Source organism: Zosterops lateralis (genome assembly GCF_965231275.1).
Source record: "Zosterops lateralis genome assembly, chromosome: Z".
NCBI classification, from domain to species: Eukaryota; Metazoa; Chordata; class Aves; order Passeriformes; family Zosteropidae; genus Zosterops; species Zosterops lateralis.
In genome coordinates, this window is record NC_139800.1 from 52,905,978 (window position 1) to 52,927,400 (window position 21,423).

The 21,423-nt window shown below is 35.2% G+C and overlaps 1 protein-coding gene across 1 annotated transcript in view; it reads right to left on the reverse strand.

Annotated features, from left to right (window-relative positions):
* SHOC1 (shortage in chiasmata 1) overlaps nt 1–20,354 on the reverse strand; it is a gene marked incomplete at both ends in the record, with an annotated part of 46,072 nt that extends 25,718 nt beyond the window's left edge. The window contains 12 exons of the mRNA XM_083883180.1: nt 542–988; nt 2,106–2,345; nt 3,364–3,458; nt 4,264–4,393; nt 7,813–7,920; nt 9,171–9,327; nt 10,028–10,130; nt 12,022–12,184; nt 13,904–14,094; nt 15,713–15,794; nt 16,374–16,503; nt 20,286–20,354. Coding sequence (XP_083739306.1) covers nt 542–988; nt 2,106–2,345; nt 3,364–3,458; nt 4,264–4,393; nt 7,813–7,920; nt 9,171–9,327; nt 10,028–10,130; nt 12,022–12,184; nt 13,904–14,094; nt 15,713–15,794; nt 16,374–16,503; nt 20,286–20,354 — 1,915 coding nt within the window. The remainder of the gene's footprint in view (nt 1–541; nt 989–2,105; nt 2,346–3,363; nt 3,459–4,263; nt 4,394–7,812; nt 7,921–9,170; nt 9,328–10,027; nt 10,131–12,021; nt 12,185–13,903; nt 14,095–15,712; nt 15,795–16,373; nt 16,504–20,285) is intronic.
* Between the last annotated feature and the right edge of the window lie 1,069 nt (nt 20,355–21,423).

Here is a 21,423-nt window from a genome sequence, read left to right on the forward strand (position 1 = left end):
GAAACACAAGGATTTTACCAAGAAATAGTCACTTGTTTCTAACCCTAACCCTCTTGTTCATTTTCTAGGCTACAGAAATGAGTAGTGATATTTGCTATTTGATAACTACAATGTATTTGAGGACTACTACTTCTCCAAAATGCCAGGAGACCCAATTCAGAACAAATGGATGGAAGAGATCTCCTTCCAGAACAAATGGATGGAAGAGAAGTAAGTACCATTGAGAGTTACTTTGTCAGAATAGGAATAAACTCATATTTATTTTATGAAATACCACTTCCAACAGAAAAAATCCTGTCCTCAAAAAAAAGCACCCCTGCCCCGCATCCCAAGTAAACCAACCAACCAAAATCCACTAGTATATCTTAAGAAAAACAACAAAAGACATGATACTTAGTTAAAAATTCGGCTGCATTTAAGATCAAAAAACGTTGCCAATTTACTTCAAATAATTGACTAGGATGAACTAGTATCTATTATAACTGGTGAAATCGAGAAGAATTAAATCTGGAAAAATGGCAGAATAAACTGCTTCACATACCTTTTTCAGGTCTATCTACATAATTTTTTTCCTCTCCTTGGGTGACTGTATGTTTAGATCTCATCATAATAAAGTTGTTCAGATCAGAATCATCACTGCCCCATTTAGAAGCAAGTGCAAGTGATGCAGGCTTTCCACTACAGGATGAGTTGTCTAGTTTAGAAGACACATCTTTAGAGCTATCTGATTCAGGTGGTTTGGGGGTTTTCTTTTCTTGGTTTAAGAAACAAATTGCCTCTTTCATCTTAATCTTTCGTATGCTTCCTCCACTAAGCTCTTCCACAGATGTATTTGTACTGTGAATTTTGGCAGATGGGGCAGTACTCATGCCAAAGTACTGCCTTTGAATCTGCCGTGACAAGTCAGGATTAACAACTTTCTCTGACTGATGTCTTTCAGCAGAAAGCAGCTCTTGGTTTGTCACAGAATTCTTCTCTTCAAGCCATCCTGAAAAATACAAATTAATTTCTTTGCAGTGACATAGATTTTTTTTTCTCTTCTCTCTCCTCACTGGAATTAAGGACTTTGGACAGTTTATAGATAAGGCATTTTTAAAAACTTCTTTCTGCCTTCTCAGATCACTAGGATCCCTTTTCAGAAAACCTGCACTGACTAGTTCTAAGTAAAAATGCACAACATGAAGACACAGAAGGTCATGTTACTGTTTGAAGCTTTTTCCTATCTACATGGGATTTCTTGATGTTAGATTTCTAGGAAATAGGATGCAACACATTTCATTAGGAAGAAAAAGTTATTTTTGTTTTTTTTAGAGGGAAAAATGAAGAATGCAAACAGTTCCCTCTGAAGATATGTTTCACTCGAACTACAACTTTTTTTGCATTGTGGCTGCACATCCATCTGAAACACAGTAGCTAAACAATTAAAGAAATGAAAAAGGCAGTTAATTGCAAATATTCTTGCATAAGCAGTGTCTATGTGTTTCACAGTGCATCATGTTACTGTCAATTCTTGGAGTTCTACAACCACAACTGGAGTCTTACAGTCTGGCCATAGTTATACAACAAAATCTGAGTAACTTTTTGCATATTTTGTTGAAGTTTGATTATAAGTATGCAAAAAAGTCCATGAGAAATACTGAAGTGATGAGCTATTCAAGTTAGAAATAGTCTGGATAAAAAATCCTCTATCCCATCATAAAACAAGGAATTTTCTCTGTAACATACTCACCCCCACTGATCTTGTGCATGTAGGACTATGTGAATATCTGCTTTATTAAAATATTCTAAAGCAAAACTATTACCTCTTAAGAAATTCTCCTGTATGAAACTATTTTATTAAAAAATAACTGGTGGAGGCTATTCTTTATCTGCACAGTAATAGAAAAGATGACTTTATTCAACACTTTTGCTCCTACAATTTGTCCTAAGATAGTGAAGTACACCTTAATTGCAGTAGTGTCCTTCATTTTAATGTAAAACACTTTGCTATTAAGAATGAGAAATAATTAATTCGCTTTGTTCTTGGAGATACATAACTCTCTGTGTGACTCTGTTAATATACCTATCTTTCTCTTTTAATCATGTTTTTAAAAGAAGATACTTACTTTCTAATTGATATGATTTAAATTGTGTGAATGTTTCTACTTCCGTAGGAAGCAAACTGTTTTCATTACTTCCATCCATATTCAGTTGTTCCAAAATTTCCACAGCTGCTGGATTTAAACCCCTAAGCCACCAGCCTTCCTCTAGTGAGCCAAGCATTGGTGCTTCAATCTCAACTGGCAGCTTTTTCTGCAGTTCTGTCAGTGAATGATGCTGATGTGCAAGGTCAACAGCTGGATGCTCTACAAAAGAACCAGAAATTAACTTATAATATCAATAATCTAGAAAGATGAAAACAGAATGTCCTTTTGGAAATGAAAGCTCCCAAGTACTGCTGGCCTACTACTTATATATATATATATTTCATACTTCCATTTGTAACTCTGTGTCCATCAATAGATTTGAGAACAAAGCAGTTAATATTATCAGAGCAAGTGTGCTTTTCTGTGTTCTGTGAATAAGAGGGGTGAAGGTTTCAATATTTTTTTCAGATCTAATAATGTGTAGCTGCATTACTAAAGTTACTAATTATCTTGTTAATTATCTGTGAGTTGTCATGGTTACAAAGTCTTATCATAATCCTTATGTGAAAAAAAAAAATAATTGAAATGGTGATGAGCATACCATACATTATTTTCAACTGTAAATCAATGTACAAGTGCTTTGAACAACAAAACAAGTCAATATACATAACTCAATCCTGAGACTTGTAATTGTAAAATGAAGGCAAATAAAGTGAAACAAAAAATAGTGGTAATACATATTCTGGCACTTTTATGAATACCCTGTGGCTTGTTTTGGTTTTGTGTATTCTGCTTCTCTTCTACTCTTCTGAAGTTACAATACTATTTTCCATTAACAGTACTATTGTAGCAATTGCTACATATTTTGGAACATTATTTAAGGGAAAATAGCAGACAGGAAGGATTTAAACAGATTGCCAAATTACAGCTATTAGTTAATGTATATGATAGTAGTGAACACTGTAAAAAAAACCCCCATCTTTACTCTTACTTTTTTCAAATTACCTTCATAGAAGGATACATGGCATACCCACTTCCATGTTGCCATACTGTAACTTTTACATGTACTAAAATAATCACATAATCCAAATTTCACAAGGTTATAGTAATTGGATAAACTTCAATGGCCCAAAATACATGCTCTGTAGTAACACATTATCTTTTCTGCTATATTTCTCCATATACATGGAAATTTCAAACATCACTTAGAAATTGATCATCAATTAGAAATCCTTACCGACAAGCAAAAGAGAGCTCATATTATCCCGATACTTCTCTGAGTGCCATACCAAAGATTCTAAGAATTCCCTAGAGGGCTCTGCAATCAAAATACTACGAAGAACATTAGAAAAAACCAACTTGCAGGTATGAAGTTTAGCAGCATTATCTGTTGAATTTTGATCTTTTAAAGATATACCTTGTCTTTAAATTTTCAGTTCATTCATGCATTCACTCATTCATTAATTTTTTTTTCCTATCCATACAGAGGACAATAGGCAAGAATGAGAGGAGGAGCCATAAAGGCTGGATCATGAAGTAAAGTAGCACTAAATGAGAATTCTGTCTATACCATGGCTCCCACCCCAAAGGGATATTGAAATTCTTCCTGCATGTTAGAAAGACAGCAAGGCAAGAAATGCTAGTCTCAAACAAGATGAAAAGGAAAAAATGGAGCAATCCTAATCCTATGCCAGCATGAAAAGGCCTGAAATCTCTTGTTGGAGGATATCCCCAAAACAGACTATACTTTCTTACTACATCTCTTCTGGACATTTTGCAGGTGACCCTTGTGAAACATATGTGCTTGCCATAGGTATAAATACATGCATATGCCCATACACATACTTGCTAAATACTTCAAATATTTACTGTTGCCTACTGTGAAAAGGAGACTGAATTTTCAGGCTATTAAATCTCCCCAGAGAAAGAGGTCAGCAGAAGCAACTTCCTTTCCTTTTTCAGGCTCCTCTAGAAAACCACACGTATGGATTGTGAATTCTGTCACTCTATCACACAAAACACAACGTACGTGCAGCTCAAAGAATGTAAGTACCAATTCATAAATACACTCAAGTTATTTTTTCAGTAATTTTGAGGATTTATGAAAGAATGTGTCACTACCAAGGTTTCATATTACCTGTTACCAGAGAGAGAAATAGGTTCTTCTTGAAGTCCTCTGCACAGAAAATTAACCCATGATCTTTGTTGTCTGCATGGAGGAGTTAAAGGCATTTCCATTTCATCTTTCAAATATGGAATATATTCAGCTGGAAATTTCATAAAGCCCCAGCCAAAACAAAACGAAAATCAAAATCACAAAGCTACTTGTGAATGAAATACACATGCTTACAAATCTTACACTAGTGAAGTTCTGAATTAAAATAGAAAATATTTTTATGGGACAATTCAATAAACTCCAAATACTTCATATCCAATTTCCAGACAATTTGGGAAAAAAATTGTACATCACATTCCTTTGATGTAGTTCTGTGTACATATGTTTCTCATATAAAATCATTTCTATAATTAAATCACCATGGCTGAGACTTTGATATTCATGCCTGTTGGCCTTCTTAGGTAGTTCCCCCATAAATTAAGTTAATTAAGTGAGAGGGATACTACAGGCAATATTATGCTGGCTGTAAGAACAGCCTCAGGAACTTCAAAAACAGGGTTTTAATGAAAAAATTACTCTTTCAAGAAGAATTAGTACTCATTGAAATTTCTAGGGATGATCACTGAAATTAATTACAGCACCAGGTTTATTTGGTGCTGTAAAAAGAACCAATTTTTTAAAGCAGTATACAAACAAATCTAGCATGTTAAAAGTTCTCTACGAGTCACTTTAAACATTCTTTTTTCACCCTCCATTCATATTAAAGGTGAACATATTAATGATTATTGGGTTTTAGTCAAGTCTTATTACAAATTTGCAATTTCATTGATTTTGGTGGTTCACATGATTGGCCTGGTATTAATCTCTCTGGCCTTCAACTAACCAGAAAGTAGAAATCACAAAAAACACAGTTGTTCCATGTTCTGTGAAAACAAATGTAGAAAAATTGTGAATAAATCAGTGCCTCCAAAAGGGAAAACACAATAAATTCCCTATTCATTCCACCAGGCAGTAAATAGGTGCAATCATCATACCCACAATGCCTGGCCAATTTGCACAAAGCAGGCTATGAATCAGTCACCTGCCAGCTGCTTTTAGCTTTTCCTTGAAGGACCAAACAGGCCAATTGTTGGGCAGGAAGGGTAAGGGACAGTAATAGAAAGCCAGAGGACACAAACATACTAGAAAAGCAAGAAAAATAAGGTAAGAAATAAAAGTGGATACAAAAAAAGGGCAATATACTTTCCACTCCGTATAACTTCTTTCCCACTTAGAACAAAAACGTTCAATGAACTTAAGCTGTGAACTTCAGCTCACAAACTGTTTTTTATGAGGAGGAACGATTTTAGGACTTGGAACAGGACACAAGCTGATCTCAGGACAAAATATCTGCTCTATCTACTATTCTTTCCCTTTGAGCAATACTATCCATATTTGTTCTTATCTAGTTATTTTTGCCTTTGAGATTGGATTTTTTTATGGGCTACATTAGTTAAACTCTGCCTACACTCAGAGTAACATTCTCCTTCTTAGAATATTGCTGACTCAGAGAAATATCTTGTCTCTTGATGCCTTTTTTAAACAAACTCAATGACTAGAGAAAGACTGCTTAGTCTTATGACTCCACCTTCTCTGAATTCAAGCAAACATATTATACTTCTGGTAACTCATAAAGAGCAAAATCAATTAGAAGGAGAAGACTGTCAGGTATCTCAGCTGTAACCTGACACCCAATGCAGAAACTTTCGCTATCAAATGATGTTCTAGCAGTGCTTGCACACATTTGTAGCTCTCTATCCTACAGACTATGCAGGGAAGAACAAAAAAGAGAGAGAGAGACAGAGTGAGATGGAAGCTGATGGTGCCCCAACAATAGAATTCAACAGCAGAGCTAAGAGAGCAACTGGTAATAAAGATTAAAACAGCCACTTTCTTTAAAAGACAATTTAAGATGGCTTGACTACTCATCTACTGCAGAAGAATGGACAATATCCTAGAGACGATCAGTCTATAATTTATTAGTAGTAATAATAATAAATAACAGTAACAATTTATTATTACTATATACCGAGAAGAGTCAGATCTACTGCACTTAAGCCCCTCCTGCTTGTAAGCTTCAGAAGTAAAGAGCAGTCAGAGAGTTGACTAGATACAGATTACAGTTTATCATGCTAGACAATCTCCAGATGTAAAACAGTCTTGGTGTATTTGCACTGAGCTTTTATATCAGACACATTGAAATCACATGATTTTTCCACTCAAAACTCCACTACAATATAGTATCTGAAGCATGATACTATTAGCCTGAAGGGGACAACTATCAGCTCAGCTTAAAACTTGTCAAAACTAAGACAATAGGAAGGGGCTTGTTCTGGAGAAAACTCACTATTTCTCAAGTACTATAGTAACTTCTGGATGAAAAACTATCAAGTGAACAAGCACTGATGGATAATACTACTACTGTCCAATGCAACAATGGATAGGTCTTTCCATAGATAGTATATAGATGAGATGTATGTGTATAATCACGTATTGACACTCTGCTCAGATCACATTCATTTGTAAATGTTACTCATTGTGCAGGCCCTACTGCCTTAAATGCAAGGTGAAAAATGTCACCAGCACAGCCTTTTTTCTGCCTTGCTTAGCCAGAATTTAACTGTGGATTAAGTAGAGCTGGCAAAGACTGTATATTATTTTGAAAGGTTACACCTGGAACCTGAAAAACCTTTAACTAAGGTTGGATAACAAGGCTGAGCAGCGAGACACCAAAGCTGCTCAGGATTGGTTGATGGTAACTTGACTTTTCAAGCTATTAAAGGTGGACACACAGAGTATTTCCTGATCCCAGTGCAGAAGGAGCAAGGATTCAATGCACATTAGCAAATATTTAATAGTTTGAGTTTATTTCTGTAGAAAACAACTCTGGCTTAACTTCTCAATCACACATAATTACTGAACCATTTGCAAAACAGAATGTCTTCACAAGAGTTTTGAATCTCTAGAACTTGCAAACACAGCAGTTTAATCCTTTGTGGGACAGTTGCAATTCTGTAAATGCTAGTTAATTTTAATTAAAAAAAGCAAAAACTCCTGCCATCATAGCATCTTCTCCTGAAAAGAAACACAGCACTTCTACCTGAATTGTTCTCCACCACCCTCTTTTGAAAGCATTTATTTATATAAGACTTTAACAAGCTTTAAACTGTGCTCTTTGACTCCACAATTTTAATCAATCTGCCTTAACTTTCATCTGCCCTCTTTTGGTAGATTAGTTGCTAGATAAAAAAAGAACTAAAAATCAAATACAGTGCAAAAGTTACAGACATCACTTACAGCCAAAAGCAACATGAAGGAATTATCAAGTTGCTTGTGTTTAGACTATGAAGCTCTAGAAAGGAGTATGGCACTTCTACCTCCTTATGGTGTGGTTACAAAAGAATACATTACATGAAGTGGATCTTCTTACCAATGTGGTTGGTACATGGTCTCCCACAATTAGAATATTAGAAGAACTACTTGAAGAATTTATTTTAAATATCACTCCCTGATTTATAGAGATCTTCCTACCTGAGTCACAGAATTCCAACATACTTGTGCTAATACTGGAGCAAACCTCTCGTGGCATGGCACAGTACTTGGAGATTTCTATTTTGTATGTAATTTCTGCTTTGAGATCTGAAAACAGATTTTAAAAGGTGCCATAAATGAACTATTTATTAATTTTTCCTGTCAGAGCTTTCAATCTTTTTATTGTACCTCCATGATATATTGTTATGAAAAATTAGTCATGCTTAGTAACCCCAGGTGCTTTAGCTGATTAGAGCAGAGCTCAGTCTCATCCACCAAGTGACAGAAAAAATCCCCCACAATATTGTACTCACTATCTGAATTATTTCAAGGTGTTATAACTACAACAATTTCCAGAACATCTTAGTAGCCCAGTTTACTAGGAGTATGTGTATATAGATTCTTTTGCTACTAAAAAAGGAATAAAATAGAACAAAAATACCCCCAATAGGCTGACTTTTATGCACAGAATCATCGAATCTCTGCAATCTCAGCCTGAAACAAGGCACATACTAAATATATCAGAGGAATGCACATGAAACTGTTTTAGTCAAATATCTACTTTTAAAACTTTTGTTTCTATCTCCAGTAAGAGATTGGATTGCTTCAAAGTGCTGCCCTATCAGACACAAAATGTAGCACACATGCTCCATCTTTTCAGAAGCATTAATCTTCCTTCTTTGAGCTGCTTCCTGTTCACCAAAAAGTGGAAAATTATTTGTTTTGACTTAAAAAAAAAAAGCAAACCAACCTTCAGGCCATTTTTCTTTTAACTAAACAAAATACCGTTACACAAATCAATCCATTAGTCAATAACTGTTGTTAAAGTAACATTTATCAGCAATCTAAAAGCATTTAGTAATTTTTCTAAAATTCCTTTAAAGAAACTATTATCATCATTGAGAATAATCCTGTTATCCGTGGAAATATTTAATCATTTTTCCCCAGAAATCTGAATTTGTGTTTGCAATTTCAATGCAATGAAAGCATTTTTTATGGTATGACTGTTTTGCATATAATCCTCTTAGGGATGTCTCTGAAAGTAAACTTAAAAACATATTAGAGGACACAAGACCAAATTATTATAGCTATGGTTGATTATATATCACAAATCATGGCTCATATTTGTGTTCAAGATTACAACACAACCCTGGATAAGTAGTTACTACTCCTTAACGAGACATTTCTAATACTAGAAATTTGAGTGTAACACAGTTCCAAGTTCATGCACAGAAATTCTCATCTGATAAGCTGTGAAGTAATTTTTAAGTGAATACAATAAAAAAGACCTTGATTATGTTAAATGTGTTCAAACGAAAGGAAAATCAGGCCAAGCACTGAAGAAAACCAGCTCTCACCTTCTCGGATGACTTGTTTGCAAAGGTCTTCATCATCTACAGTGTCTGGAGCTAAATTTAACACCTCCTTTAATTGTAAGTATGATGGAATCTTAAGACAATCAGATCTGTGGTCGTTGGGTTTGCCAAATTCTAACTCAACAGGCAACAGGAAATACTGAAAAAAAAAAAATTAATCATAACAGAATGGCCAGTAAATTTCCTTTGATACTTCTATACAGTCAAAACTTCTTCAAAATTTTGAAATTATTCTAAACCAATTTAAGAGCTTGTAGGATAGAAATCACTTGATATTTACACAGCACACAGAAAGCTTTCCTCAATACAAGGTAAAATACAATGTTACACAACTTCAGATTGAGTCAGTAGAATGTAAAAAGTGTGTTTTAGCTTACAGTTCCCAACCAAGCACAATCCTAATTTATTTTACTGAAAGTTTGTTTTTCAGAATTTTGAAAAATGGACCAAAAGGAGATTTGACTTCTTTTAAAAAAAAAAGCCAAGCTGACCCTCCAGATCCCTGAACATGTCTTGTAGCTTTCCCTTTCCCATGCTCATGTCATAGCTTCCTGTTCTGATTATTTTTTTTTCTTAGTGTAACAAGTATCTACAGAAAACTGCAAACAAATTAGGTACCAGGAGAAATAGCTGGTCAGAGTGGAGAGACCTAAAAACAGCACTCAAGAACTAAAAGATTACAAATAATAGCAGTGTTTTTTAATCTTGGAAACATGAAAGTTCAAAATATTTGGCAAATATGAAAAAAACTCAGTAAGATGACTTGCAGGTGAACAAATACATCCACATAACGTAGAACAACTACTAATACTATATACTATGAAAGAACAGGATGATACCTCTTCATCTTTTATAGATACAGTACAGAAATTCTCTTTAATCCCCTGCAATTCATTTTGACTCTCTTCCATCTTCATTCCATTTTGGAAAGTCAAACATTCTCTTTAAAAGATCATAAAAGAAAGTAAGTGACTTCTTTGTATTACTTAACGTCTAAGACTGAAACTCTTAGCAATAGTTTTGATAGCCATATACATGGCAAAAGTTTTTCTAAATCCATGCCTTTTCCAAGAAGGCAGTTCCAAGTGATGGAGTACCGATCTGTGTAATTAACCAAAAAATATTTTCAAGAAATAATACATTATATGCAGAGTAGAACAGCTTAATATTGGGGCCTGCCTTAAACAGTTACGGAAAAAACCCTTCATATTATAATTTTTCAACATCCCACCTCTCTCTATACATGTCTAAACCTAAATGCAGATTCTCTAATTCTTCAACCTCCCCTCACATAAAACTGCTTTCTGCAAAAGCTGCAGATCTAATTTCTTCCAATGTCAATTTTTTTTTTTTTTATTATACATAAAATCTCTAATCTATTAGCCATATTTCTCTTTTGCCATCTTTCATTGCTATTTTCAGGAAAGATTCAGCATGAGAGAAGGCAGAGTGTGCTTAAAGTGAAAACTAAAAGTATGTTCCTGGTTTAACTGAAAAACTTTAAAACATGGAAGTAAAAGTGAGGAATGAAGCTGCTGCTTGCATTGTAAAGCAAGGACACAAGCAGCACAGGGATGAAGATTTGTCAGGTAGAAATAAAATGCTTCATCAGGTTTACCCTTTGTGCTAATTACAGGCATTAAATCTACAGTGACTTTTTAGGGGATTAACTTCCTCATCAGTCCCTAGACACCACTATTTTCTGAAGGAATATTTCAGAATGCAGAGTACAAATTGTTCCCTGTGCAGCCTTGGGATGCTCATGAATTTTAACGGAAGTTGAAGTCTGTCTAATTGACTCCTTTTCTGTAAATGCATCTCCCTGTGTGCTGCAGTAGGAGACGTGGACTCCCACCTTGGACAGGTCCATGGCTTTGCTAGTCAACCGCAAATCAGGAGGTCAGAGCTATTTCTGTAAACCCTCACACTAGCATTTTTTTTCTCCCATTACTGGTATTTCCCAAAGCCAATATAGAATTTGGATCATGTTATCTTCACTGGGTATTTTCACACAGTGTTAAATCCAAGAGTCATTGCAAGAGTGGGATTCATGTTTGAAAAAACAAGAAAACGACCCAATTCCTCCTTGTTCTACTGTATGGGTACATTGATTCAGTAAAAATCTGCTTTACCTTGCCTGTCAGTCATGCAACCTTTCCAAGTGCAAAGGAAGCAGCACAAGTAGTCCAGACAGGAAGTAAATCAATACAAGATTTAGCAGACTTTATGAATGTATGCACACAATGCGTATCTCAACAAAATACTAGGCCCATTTTTGATACAACATACCTGCTTTAATGTACCATTTTGCTCAAATTCATGACATAGATGTCATTCAATTAAATTCAATCAACCTAGTAACACAAAACTGAGCAAAACCATAAGAATTTAAACTTGAAGAAATATAATTCAACAGGTAAGAGCATGGATTTACTGGGTGGATATCTGAGAGGAGAGAAAAAAGAAACATGGAAGCTTGTGTAAAATCCTAGCCCTACTAAATTTAGTGATACTTTCATGATAGGGAATCAGTCAGTTTGAGGGAGGACAACATCCCTAAAAGACAGTTGTACAGTTTTTCATACACCAAAACTAATACCCTGATTGCATTTCACACCTACAGAATGTAAAAATGACATAATTTCATTAATCCAGTTTTTTAATACACATAAATTTCACCCTCCTCATTTTGTCCTAAGATGGAAAGCTGAAGTCTTTATCTGTTGCAAATCTAAACTAGTTACAAAAGTAAAATATAACAAATGTTAAAATGTTAATGGCATTATACACAGACTATTTTTATGTTTAATATTATACAGCAATTTGTAGGTACCTGAAAATATTTTCTGCTGTTAAAATCTGTCCTCCAGAATCTAAAAGAGGATCTTTAACTAAAAAAAATTGTAGTCTGCTCAGAAGTATAGATAAAGTTGGCAGTTTTTTACGAAAAGTTTCAAGATTATCAATAAAAACCAACTCCTCTTCCAAACATAATTCTGACAAAATAGAAGAAAAAACACATTAAAAACAAGATAAAAATACTAAGGATTATCAGAATAAAGAGAATTGTTGAGCAACTGTTTCAATACTATGAGTCAGCAAAACAATAACTGCTTTTTACTTTGAGCTTAAAAATCCTAAAACATTTAAAGTGCAATGAAGTCTAGACTTCCATGGTTCACATGACAACCTCTAGTTTTCTTTAGCTTTTTCTTTTGTCTAACATAATACCTGTTAAAAACAAAAGATACATCCTTTTTGTTTCCTTGTTTGCACTTTCAAGTGTGATAAAGGAACTTCTGAGGTAGGTTCTGGCCGAGAAACTTAGCTCAGTACAATTTTAAAAGTAGAAATGAGGCACTCTCTCTATACATGTCTAAACCTAAATTCAGATTCTCTAATTCTGAAGAAAAAAATTTACAGAAAAATTGCAAATTACTATGATTTCAAGCAAGATGACATTATCGTATCTACACAGGCTGGGAAATGAACAAATCAAGAGCTGCCCTGTGAGAAGGACTGGGGGTGCTGGGAGACGAGAGGCTGGACACGACCCAGCCATGGGAACTCCCAGCCCAGAAAGCCAAACGTGTCCTGGGCTGCATCCAGAGCAGTGTGGGCAGCAGGGGAGGGAGGGGATTCTGCCCCTCTGCTCTGTTCTAGTGAGACCCCACCTGGAGCCCTGCATCCAGCTATGGGGTCCTCAGTAGAAAAGAGACATGGACCTCTTGGAGCAGGCCCAGAGGAGGCATCACAAAAGCAATCAGAGGAAAGGAACACCTCTCCTTTGAGAAAAGGCTGAGAGAATTGGCATATGTTCAGCCTAGAGAGGAGATGGCTCCAGGAAAACCTTACTGTGGCTTCTCAGTACTTAAAGGAGGCCTATAAAAAATGTGGGGATAGGCTTTTTAGATCTTAGGTTTTAAACTTAAAGAGGGATAATTTAACTTAAATGCAAGGAAGCAGTTTCTTATAACAAGGGAGGTGATTGATGCTCCATCCCTGGAGGTGTTCCAGGTGAGGTTGGATGAGGATCTGACCAATCTGAGTTGGGTACAGGGGATTTGGACTCCCATAAAACGTCCTTTCCAACCCAAGTCATCACATTATTCTATTTCTTTTGAGTTTAAACTACTGCTCTCCTGAGACAGAAGCGATGCAGTAACCACTGTACATTTGACACATTCCCTTACATTTGCAGTATGAAATACTTACATATCTACTCACACATTTTACATATATACAATACATATAGAAGGGCAAAGGGAGGTTTTGCTCTTCTTCCTTATTTTTTTACCAATATGGAAGTCTCCTTACTCCCTCATTTCCCTTTCACTCCTTGGATGGCTTCCTATCTGTAATAACTCTCTGTTCTCTCATAGTGCCTGGCAATGATAGATACTGATTATGTTCCCACCAAACCGTTTTATGACGCTAACTCAAACAGATCTCCATTAAAAAAAAAAAAAAAAAAATCTATCTTAAACTTCTTTTGGCTTGCATCTCTCTTGAACTGTTAACCCTGCTTCTCCAGGGAATAATTCTGTCTTTAGTGGTTATACCATATACAACTGCAAAGTTTTTGATCACCCAAATGATTTTATCCATGTCTCTGGATATTGATGACAATGTCTTCCAGAACATGAGCAAAAAATTATGGAAGTTAATTAGATTATGCTATCAAAATTCTGAAAACAGTGAATTAAACATTTCACCTTGCTGCGGTACTCTAAATTCAGTGGCATAGTAAATCTTCAAATATCTGTCTTGGGTGGAGTCTTCCTTAAAACCATTCTTCGTAAGTAAAAAACATTCCTCTGTATCAGTTTGAGAGTAAGGATTTGAACTTGGAATAACTTCTATTAAATCATTACTAGTCTGAAACTCTACAGAGGAGATAGGTTTCCTAAAAAACAGAAAAAAATACCTGACACTTAAGCTGTAGCAACATCAATATTATAACTTCCTGATTTCTCCATGAATCAACAGCACTTAAGTGCTCTAAGAACTTTGAGAATCACCATATTCACTGAAAAAGGTTGGAAATTACAGAGTTCTCTCCATTCATTTGATCTATGGTCAAGCCACATGTTCAATTCCTCCCCAAGAAAAAGCCCTTGAAGTTTACACCCAGCATCAAACTGAACGAAAAGAAAAAATGCATCAAACCTATTGATGTCATAACGTTTGTGACAGAAATTTGCTGCTGGGTTAAATATACACTTCTGTTTCAAAAACCATGAAGAAATTGTAAGTAACAACAATACGAAAAAGGGCAAGTGAAGAAACAAAACTATTTCAATTTCCTGTAACTTTTCATACTACCCTCAGTACTACTATTATTTATTAAGAAAACCTCCCTACCAATTGCCAAAGAAGTAGGAAAATAATTTGACTACAGAAAGGGGAAAAAAAAAAGCAATAATTTTCCTGTGCTAAGTATGCATCTGGACAAAACAGCTACAAAATTTGATTAAAATATGTGTTAATGCTGTGCAACTCATAAATTGACTGCAACATTATAGTAACTCTGATAAGGGCTGACATTTCTGAAGCACCAAAATCAGCTCATCTACAGTTATTGTACTTAATATTCTCATTTCAGACAACTGATTTCTCATTTTGCATCCTATTGATTCATTAATATTTTTAATACTAATACTTAGTATTACACCATCTTGCTATTTGCTAGTCATCTAAAGATAATTCTTATAAAAGCAAACAGTGTATAAGTGTACCTCTGAAATTCAGTACAAGACTTCATGTGTAAACAGCAATAGAGGGGAATCTCTGCTACACACCTCTAAAAAAATCAACTATTTTACAACATTTTGATTATAGTTCAGAACTTAATTTTGAAGCCACAAGTAATATAGTTCACAACTCATAACCATGTGGTACTGATAATAACTAATATCCAAATCACATGGCATAATCCTTTGAAAACCCATGAACCTTGAAACACTGCCCAAGTTACAACTTCACTGAAATCACTGGGTTTTACTGCAGTTTTATAGATAGAACAAACCTGAGTTACTTATTTTGAGACTACACAGGCCACCTCTTCCAAAGTTTAGTAAGCCCTAGTAAGGCTTTTCTAGAAAATGGCAAATATTTAAATGCAGACTATTCTAAGTATGGAAAAATATGTTCAAGTCATATAGCTATGCTTGCACCGTTACATGAGTTAATTGTCTTACAGAAGAGGGGGGAAAACGCTTACTTTCATGTTCATGCAGTTTTCAGAGACTTTCTCCAATGTCAAAAATAGATTGCACAACCATTAAAAAATCATATAAAGAACCACTGAACTCCATAAAAACACAGTACTACTTTTAGTGAAAAAAACTCATCTCTAAGCTATCTGATAGTGTGTACAGCTCCAGCACGCTTGCTACTGTCAGGAAATGTCTTTATATTCTGTTTTTATCATTAGCTCATAATTCACGAAGTAAATGAATGATATCAAAGAAATCATAAATGTTTTCAATGTTACTGAGTTTAATTGTTTTAAAGCTACTGACTTTTCCAGGAAATCCTCCACAGGTAAACTTTTCTTCCATTGATCCAATACTGAAATAGCAATAATGTTCTGTGTTGAACCAACTAAGACAAAAAGGGGAAAAAAAAGTCACATGGAAAATATTAAAATGAATTTTTATATATTGATTAAATCATTGCAGAGGTTAATCAAACTTTACAAATGATGTATAGAAGAAATACCTTTTGTTTCCATTAGCGAAAGTTATACAAATGAACAAGAAAGATGCCAACACTTTTATACTTATATTTCCTTTGCCATTTGCAAACCTCATTTTCCCCCACATCTCACCACCTCAGCATCATCTTCCAAACCTCTCCCAACTAATCAGATTTGGTATTTTACTTATCTTTGATCATTGCTTTTCTTCCATAAACACTTCTCTGGAAAGAAAACTTTCCAGAGATCTCTATAAACTAATCAAATATAATCTTGTTTATGGTGCCACTCAAATAAACACCTATTACCCATTTGTTTCAATTTGGGCAATAAAGATGTTCTACCTACAAGAGCTATAAGAAGTGGCATAGAGTTATGTCTGGACACAATTTTTTTTAACAGATTTATCATATTATGGATAGACATAAGCTTTTCCTTTAATCTACAGTAAATCTAAACTAAGATTTAAGGATTATATAACATACTTCTAGTCCATGGCTTCCTATACTTATCATCAGCAAAGAGTCCAGTGAGATGATACTTTTCATCTTGATGGAAACAGGAAGGAAAGCAGAGTGATAATTTCCAGATGGAAAACTTTTGTCTCGCCATGCTCTGAATAAAAAAAGGCATGTGATAAAATCACGAGAGAGACAGTTCCATTCTTTCTGTGCACTGCCCCTTCAAACACTCCCACTGCTTTCAAGAGCTTTCTATTAGAACACAATATTTTGCAATTAAACCTTATTTTTGGAACACTAACACAGTCCAAACTAAGAGAAGATACTAATATTTACCTGATTTGCTATTTAACTTTTAATCTACACCTCTGAGTATGCACAACCATACCTACACTTGGACTAAATTTTGAACGTGCAATTACAAATGCTGATCTCAACACTTGGAATGGTCTCCTGAATGGACAGATGGATAAGTTGACCAGAAACAATTCAGTATCATTCCTACTGTTGCTGTTTCAAGTGCTTTTAATATTCTAAGGCCTCTTGTCTTTCATGTGCCATTATGAGCTAATGAAAGCCCTTTTAAAGCCTTTAATTTTCACTAAAACCAGGGGTAGTAATCAATTGAATTCTGGAATTAAATAGCCTATGTGGCAAGTTTAGTAGCTTTTCACTGAGTACCAAGTTCAATAAACTATCTTACAGTTATTTTGTCACAGAAACCCATGCCCAGTATTGTATAAAGAGCACAGAACGATGGAATAACCAGTGAGATCAGGAAGCAAAGAAAAATTATACTTACATATTTGTGTTTAACAAGTTTATAGAAAAAAGAAGAAAGAAGTTGTTTTTTTAAAAGTCAGTGGAGTAAAAAGCATATTGGAAAAGAGAAGTAGCTATAGTCATGTGGAAGAACATAATGAATGAGACCAGAAACTTTTCTCTAGTTGTAAACCCATTGCCTCACTTCAGCTGCATTATTTCAGGTCCCAGAATTGCCCACCCATTTCAACATATCCTGTCAAGCCAAAAATAGCTTGTCCTATTAGACATCTCAGGTGACAAACTAGAAATACTTGAAATATTTCACTGATTTGGACTGCAACCAAAACCACTGTACTATTGGTGTACTTTTCAAACCTTCTTGTCTAAGAAATGAGAAAACTTAGGGGCAAAAAAACCTCAAACAAACCAACCAAAATAAACCAACACCAACAAACACACACATGGGAAGCAATGAAAACAAGAACTGTCACTTCATCAATACATTTTAATCCTTTGTGGGGCAATTCTGTAAATGCTAGTTAATTTTAATAAAAAAAGTGAAACCTCCTGCCATCATAGCATCTTTTCCTGAAAAGGCTCTTGTGAAAAAACAGATCTGATCCAGTGCAGTTCCTCTTGCCTAAGTAAAACCATGGCATTTCCTCAGTGATCTCTTTCACAAATTCTGAATAAAGAAGACAGAATTAGACAACTACAGGCAGCTGGACCTATGTCTTCTACATGTTACTGGCCATTTTTCAGTTTAGATAATCTGTAGTGAAATTTACTGCTGAAACAGTAAGTGTACTGCTGAAACAACATATCTCATAAAATAAAGGGCAGCTAGTGAATTTCCTAATACAGATAACAGGAAGAGAAAATGCTCAGGAGTACCCTTCTCTTCATTAAAAGAAGCTGTCAGAATTGGCACATAAAAGTTGTCAGTGACTCTTAGGTTAAAGAAGAATGCTACTGCTACTGTAGAAACTATTGAACAAATAAGTATATGCAATAATAAAACAGAGATCAGAAAGAAATTTAAAATACCACTATGTAGTTTTACTGAGGCTAATTTTAGCTTAATAGCTAAAATTGTTTTCTGCCACTGATATTTGTGAAGTGGAAGAAATACATCCTAGAGCTATCATGACAGGTAATAGCCTTAAACCAGGAAAACTGTGCATTTTACAAAATATTTTAAATGAAATAGTTCTAAGCATAAAGTTTAAGCGGAACTAGATCACTTAAAGTCTGACATGACACAACCTTTCTTGTCATTCTCAAAAGTATTTAAGTGTTTTGCAAGGCCATTATTAATGGCTGCAGCATTCAATCAGTGCACCTTTACCCCTGTTTATCAAGATATATAAAGGTCTCTGCACGTTTTTCTTCTAACTAAAAGATATTGTGTGTATGTATTGTTTGCATGTATTGTCAGTTTACAACATAAGAAAACCTTGCACTGCCAATATGACTTGCAATCACACCTACAACACTCAGGAGCATGAAATATGTAACTCTTGCATCTAGGATGTCTAAAAAGGCTCCTTTCCTCACAAATACTTATAAAGGGAAGCTGGAAAAACTATACCTGGAATTGATATAAGTGCATAACAAGTATATTAGGAGCAGGAATCTACATCCAGGTGAGGCAGATAGGTGCTGGAAGCAGTTTGATATAAGGTCATTAAATTCTGGCAGTTCCTAAAAGCGGGAAGCTTTAGTCACATGCACATGATACATGAAAAATCAACAAAATGTAACTTTCTCTACAGGGTAGCAACTGGGCACAAGAGTGGAAACAGAAGCTGCAGTTTGAGCAGAGCATCTCCCTTGCACAGTCAGATCTGTAATACCTTTAAGTGTGTGACCACATCCATTAACCTCTTCTGGTAGCACTACAGTGCAAGATTTACAGTTTCAGAGCAGCCATTCAGCAGGTCACTCAGCATTTCTCTTCTAAAAGTTTTCAGTTGTCCTGATGTCAGCACCATCTTCCTCAAAACTCAGACAAGAAAAGCCAAGTAATTCTTCTCTTTTGCATATAGCCCATAACATGTTTCGCTAACACCTCTGTTTTTTATTCATAGATAATATGGAAACAACTGGTGATCGAGATGAATGGGACTACACTGAGAAGATTTCCACCCAAATAATGCATGACAGACTGCATGCTGTTGGAATTACAATAGAAAAATAAGTTCTGGTTGCTACAACCTAATAAAACAGTAGGTACATACACCAGCACTATATGGAACAGCTGCTGTACTCTAAGGAAAAGGATGTGGGCAATGTTTCATAACACGGATCACAGATTAACTGGAAGTACTATTGCTGGACCACTTCCCAGGCTGCAATTCTCCAGTTATGTGCTAGGAGCACTTCTGTGTGCTCTTGTACCCTCCCTGAACTCCAGAAGGCATCATGTCTTGCTACATTGGCCTGCTCACACACTACAAATGCCCCCTTCTGCCAAAGCCACTCTGCTTCTCTAGGGAAGGGAAATCTTGTATTTGGTCTGTGGTTTTCTTTGAAAACTTAAGTAAGTAAAAAGCCAGTTATGACAGGGTGGTTCAGGGAGAAGAGACTGGCAACATCACAGAGGGAGACAGGAAGGAAACAAGACTTCACAAGGCTTCTAAATCTTACCTGATCAAAATCTGTAAAGCCAAAATATTCACTGTTTGTACTGGATAAAATAAACAAACTCCTTTCCTTGAATTTAATCTACTACATTTCAAAAACTTTCCCCTACAATCACTGAGGAATAAAGCATTGTGCATCACTATTCTAACACATGCCAAAGTAGCTAGGAAGTTGGATTAGTTCTCCACAAAGTAATTAATTTAAATTAACACACTAGAAGGCACAGTGTATTCTCCAAAGAAAGCTCTAAGCAGGAAACTTGTATGTTCATGATAAATAAATTGTAAATGCAACAGACACTAGAAATAACTGATCCTTTTCAGTCTGTGCAAAACTGTACTTAAAGTTTTTACTAAAAAAATCCTGTAATCATTTCACTGTTAACCCACAGAGTGCAGCACAACCTCTCTGAAAGTGAATTCTGAAGAAAGTAGTTATTGTTATCTTTTTAAATGTGTACTCAATCTTTTCATGAGTAACTGCTATATTTCATTCAGACTATTAAGAGAAACAATAAAACCATACCTCATATAAATAGTCTGTTGAGTGATACTTCAAAGGTGCAAACATCTTGTTTTGTGACGTTTTCAACATTTCAATTTGTTTCAATTTCAATTGTCTGGAAAACATACAGAATATATATCAGTTAAAAACCTTTTGTATCACCTAAAAATTTTGAAAGAGAAGGTCGAATTTCAGGTTCAACATTAATAGCTTCATAATTTCTAGCACACGCACCACGGATTGAATTTCCCATAGCAGAAGGCTACACAAAGCATTCAGTACTCTTCCTCTGGAAGGATATAACAGACCAACTACAGGCCGTGAACACTTGATTTTTATCTGAAAGAATTGGGCTCCTGTTTTTGTGTTTTGCTTTGTGGGTTTTTGTTTGGTTGATTTTGTTGTGGGTTTTTTTTAGGTATGCCTCTTGGTGTTTATTTCTCAGAAAACCTTTAGAACAATTAAGTGAACGTAGGCAATAGAATTTACCTCCCTTAAGCAATGACTCTTAAATTAATTGGTTCAATGACTTTTTCATGGATTATAAATTAGTTTTTAAAAGCACTAATTCAATTGTCTAGACTATTAACTTTTTACTTCCTCATGTATTTGTGAGGGTACTTCCCCCCACGCTTTCAGTTTTACAAGAAAAAAGGAGATAATGTATAGGCTAGCTGAGAGCATGAGGCCCTGATGGAACACCAGGTTTCTAAGTTAGTTGATGCTTCTGAGGGAAACCAGGCAAGAGGCAAAAACTACACAAGGCCAGAGAAATTGTGAATGCAAAACAGGATGTATTGTAGCTGGGATCTGCACAAGGTAAGACTTAAGTACTTTTTCTTAATTAAAAACAGGTAGAAGAGTAAAATTAAGATAATTCTATCCAAAAGTGTATGAATTTCAATCAAAATGAACTGTAGGGCCATAAAGGAAACCTGTGACAGAAGGCAATCTTCATGTATGCACCAGTAAGTATCATAACATGAGGCTGAAAATGCCTACCTAACAAATCTGGAAATACCAATTTCAGATCTGGATGTAATAGAATTGGAATCACTGGAGGAAAAAGTAACTAGGGGGTAGTTGGTTACTTGAAAGGAGTCTGGGCAGAGAAAAGAAGTGCAGGAGAGGTAAAAAGGTAGGTTCAGGCAAAGAAACA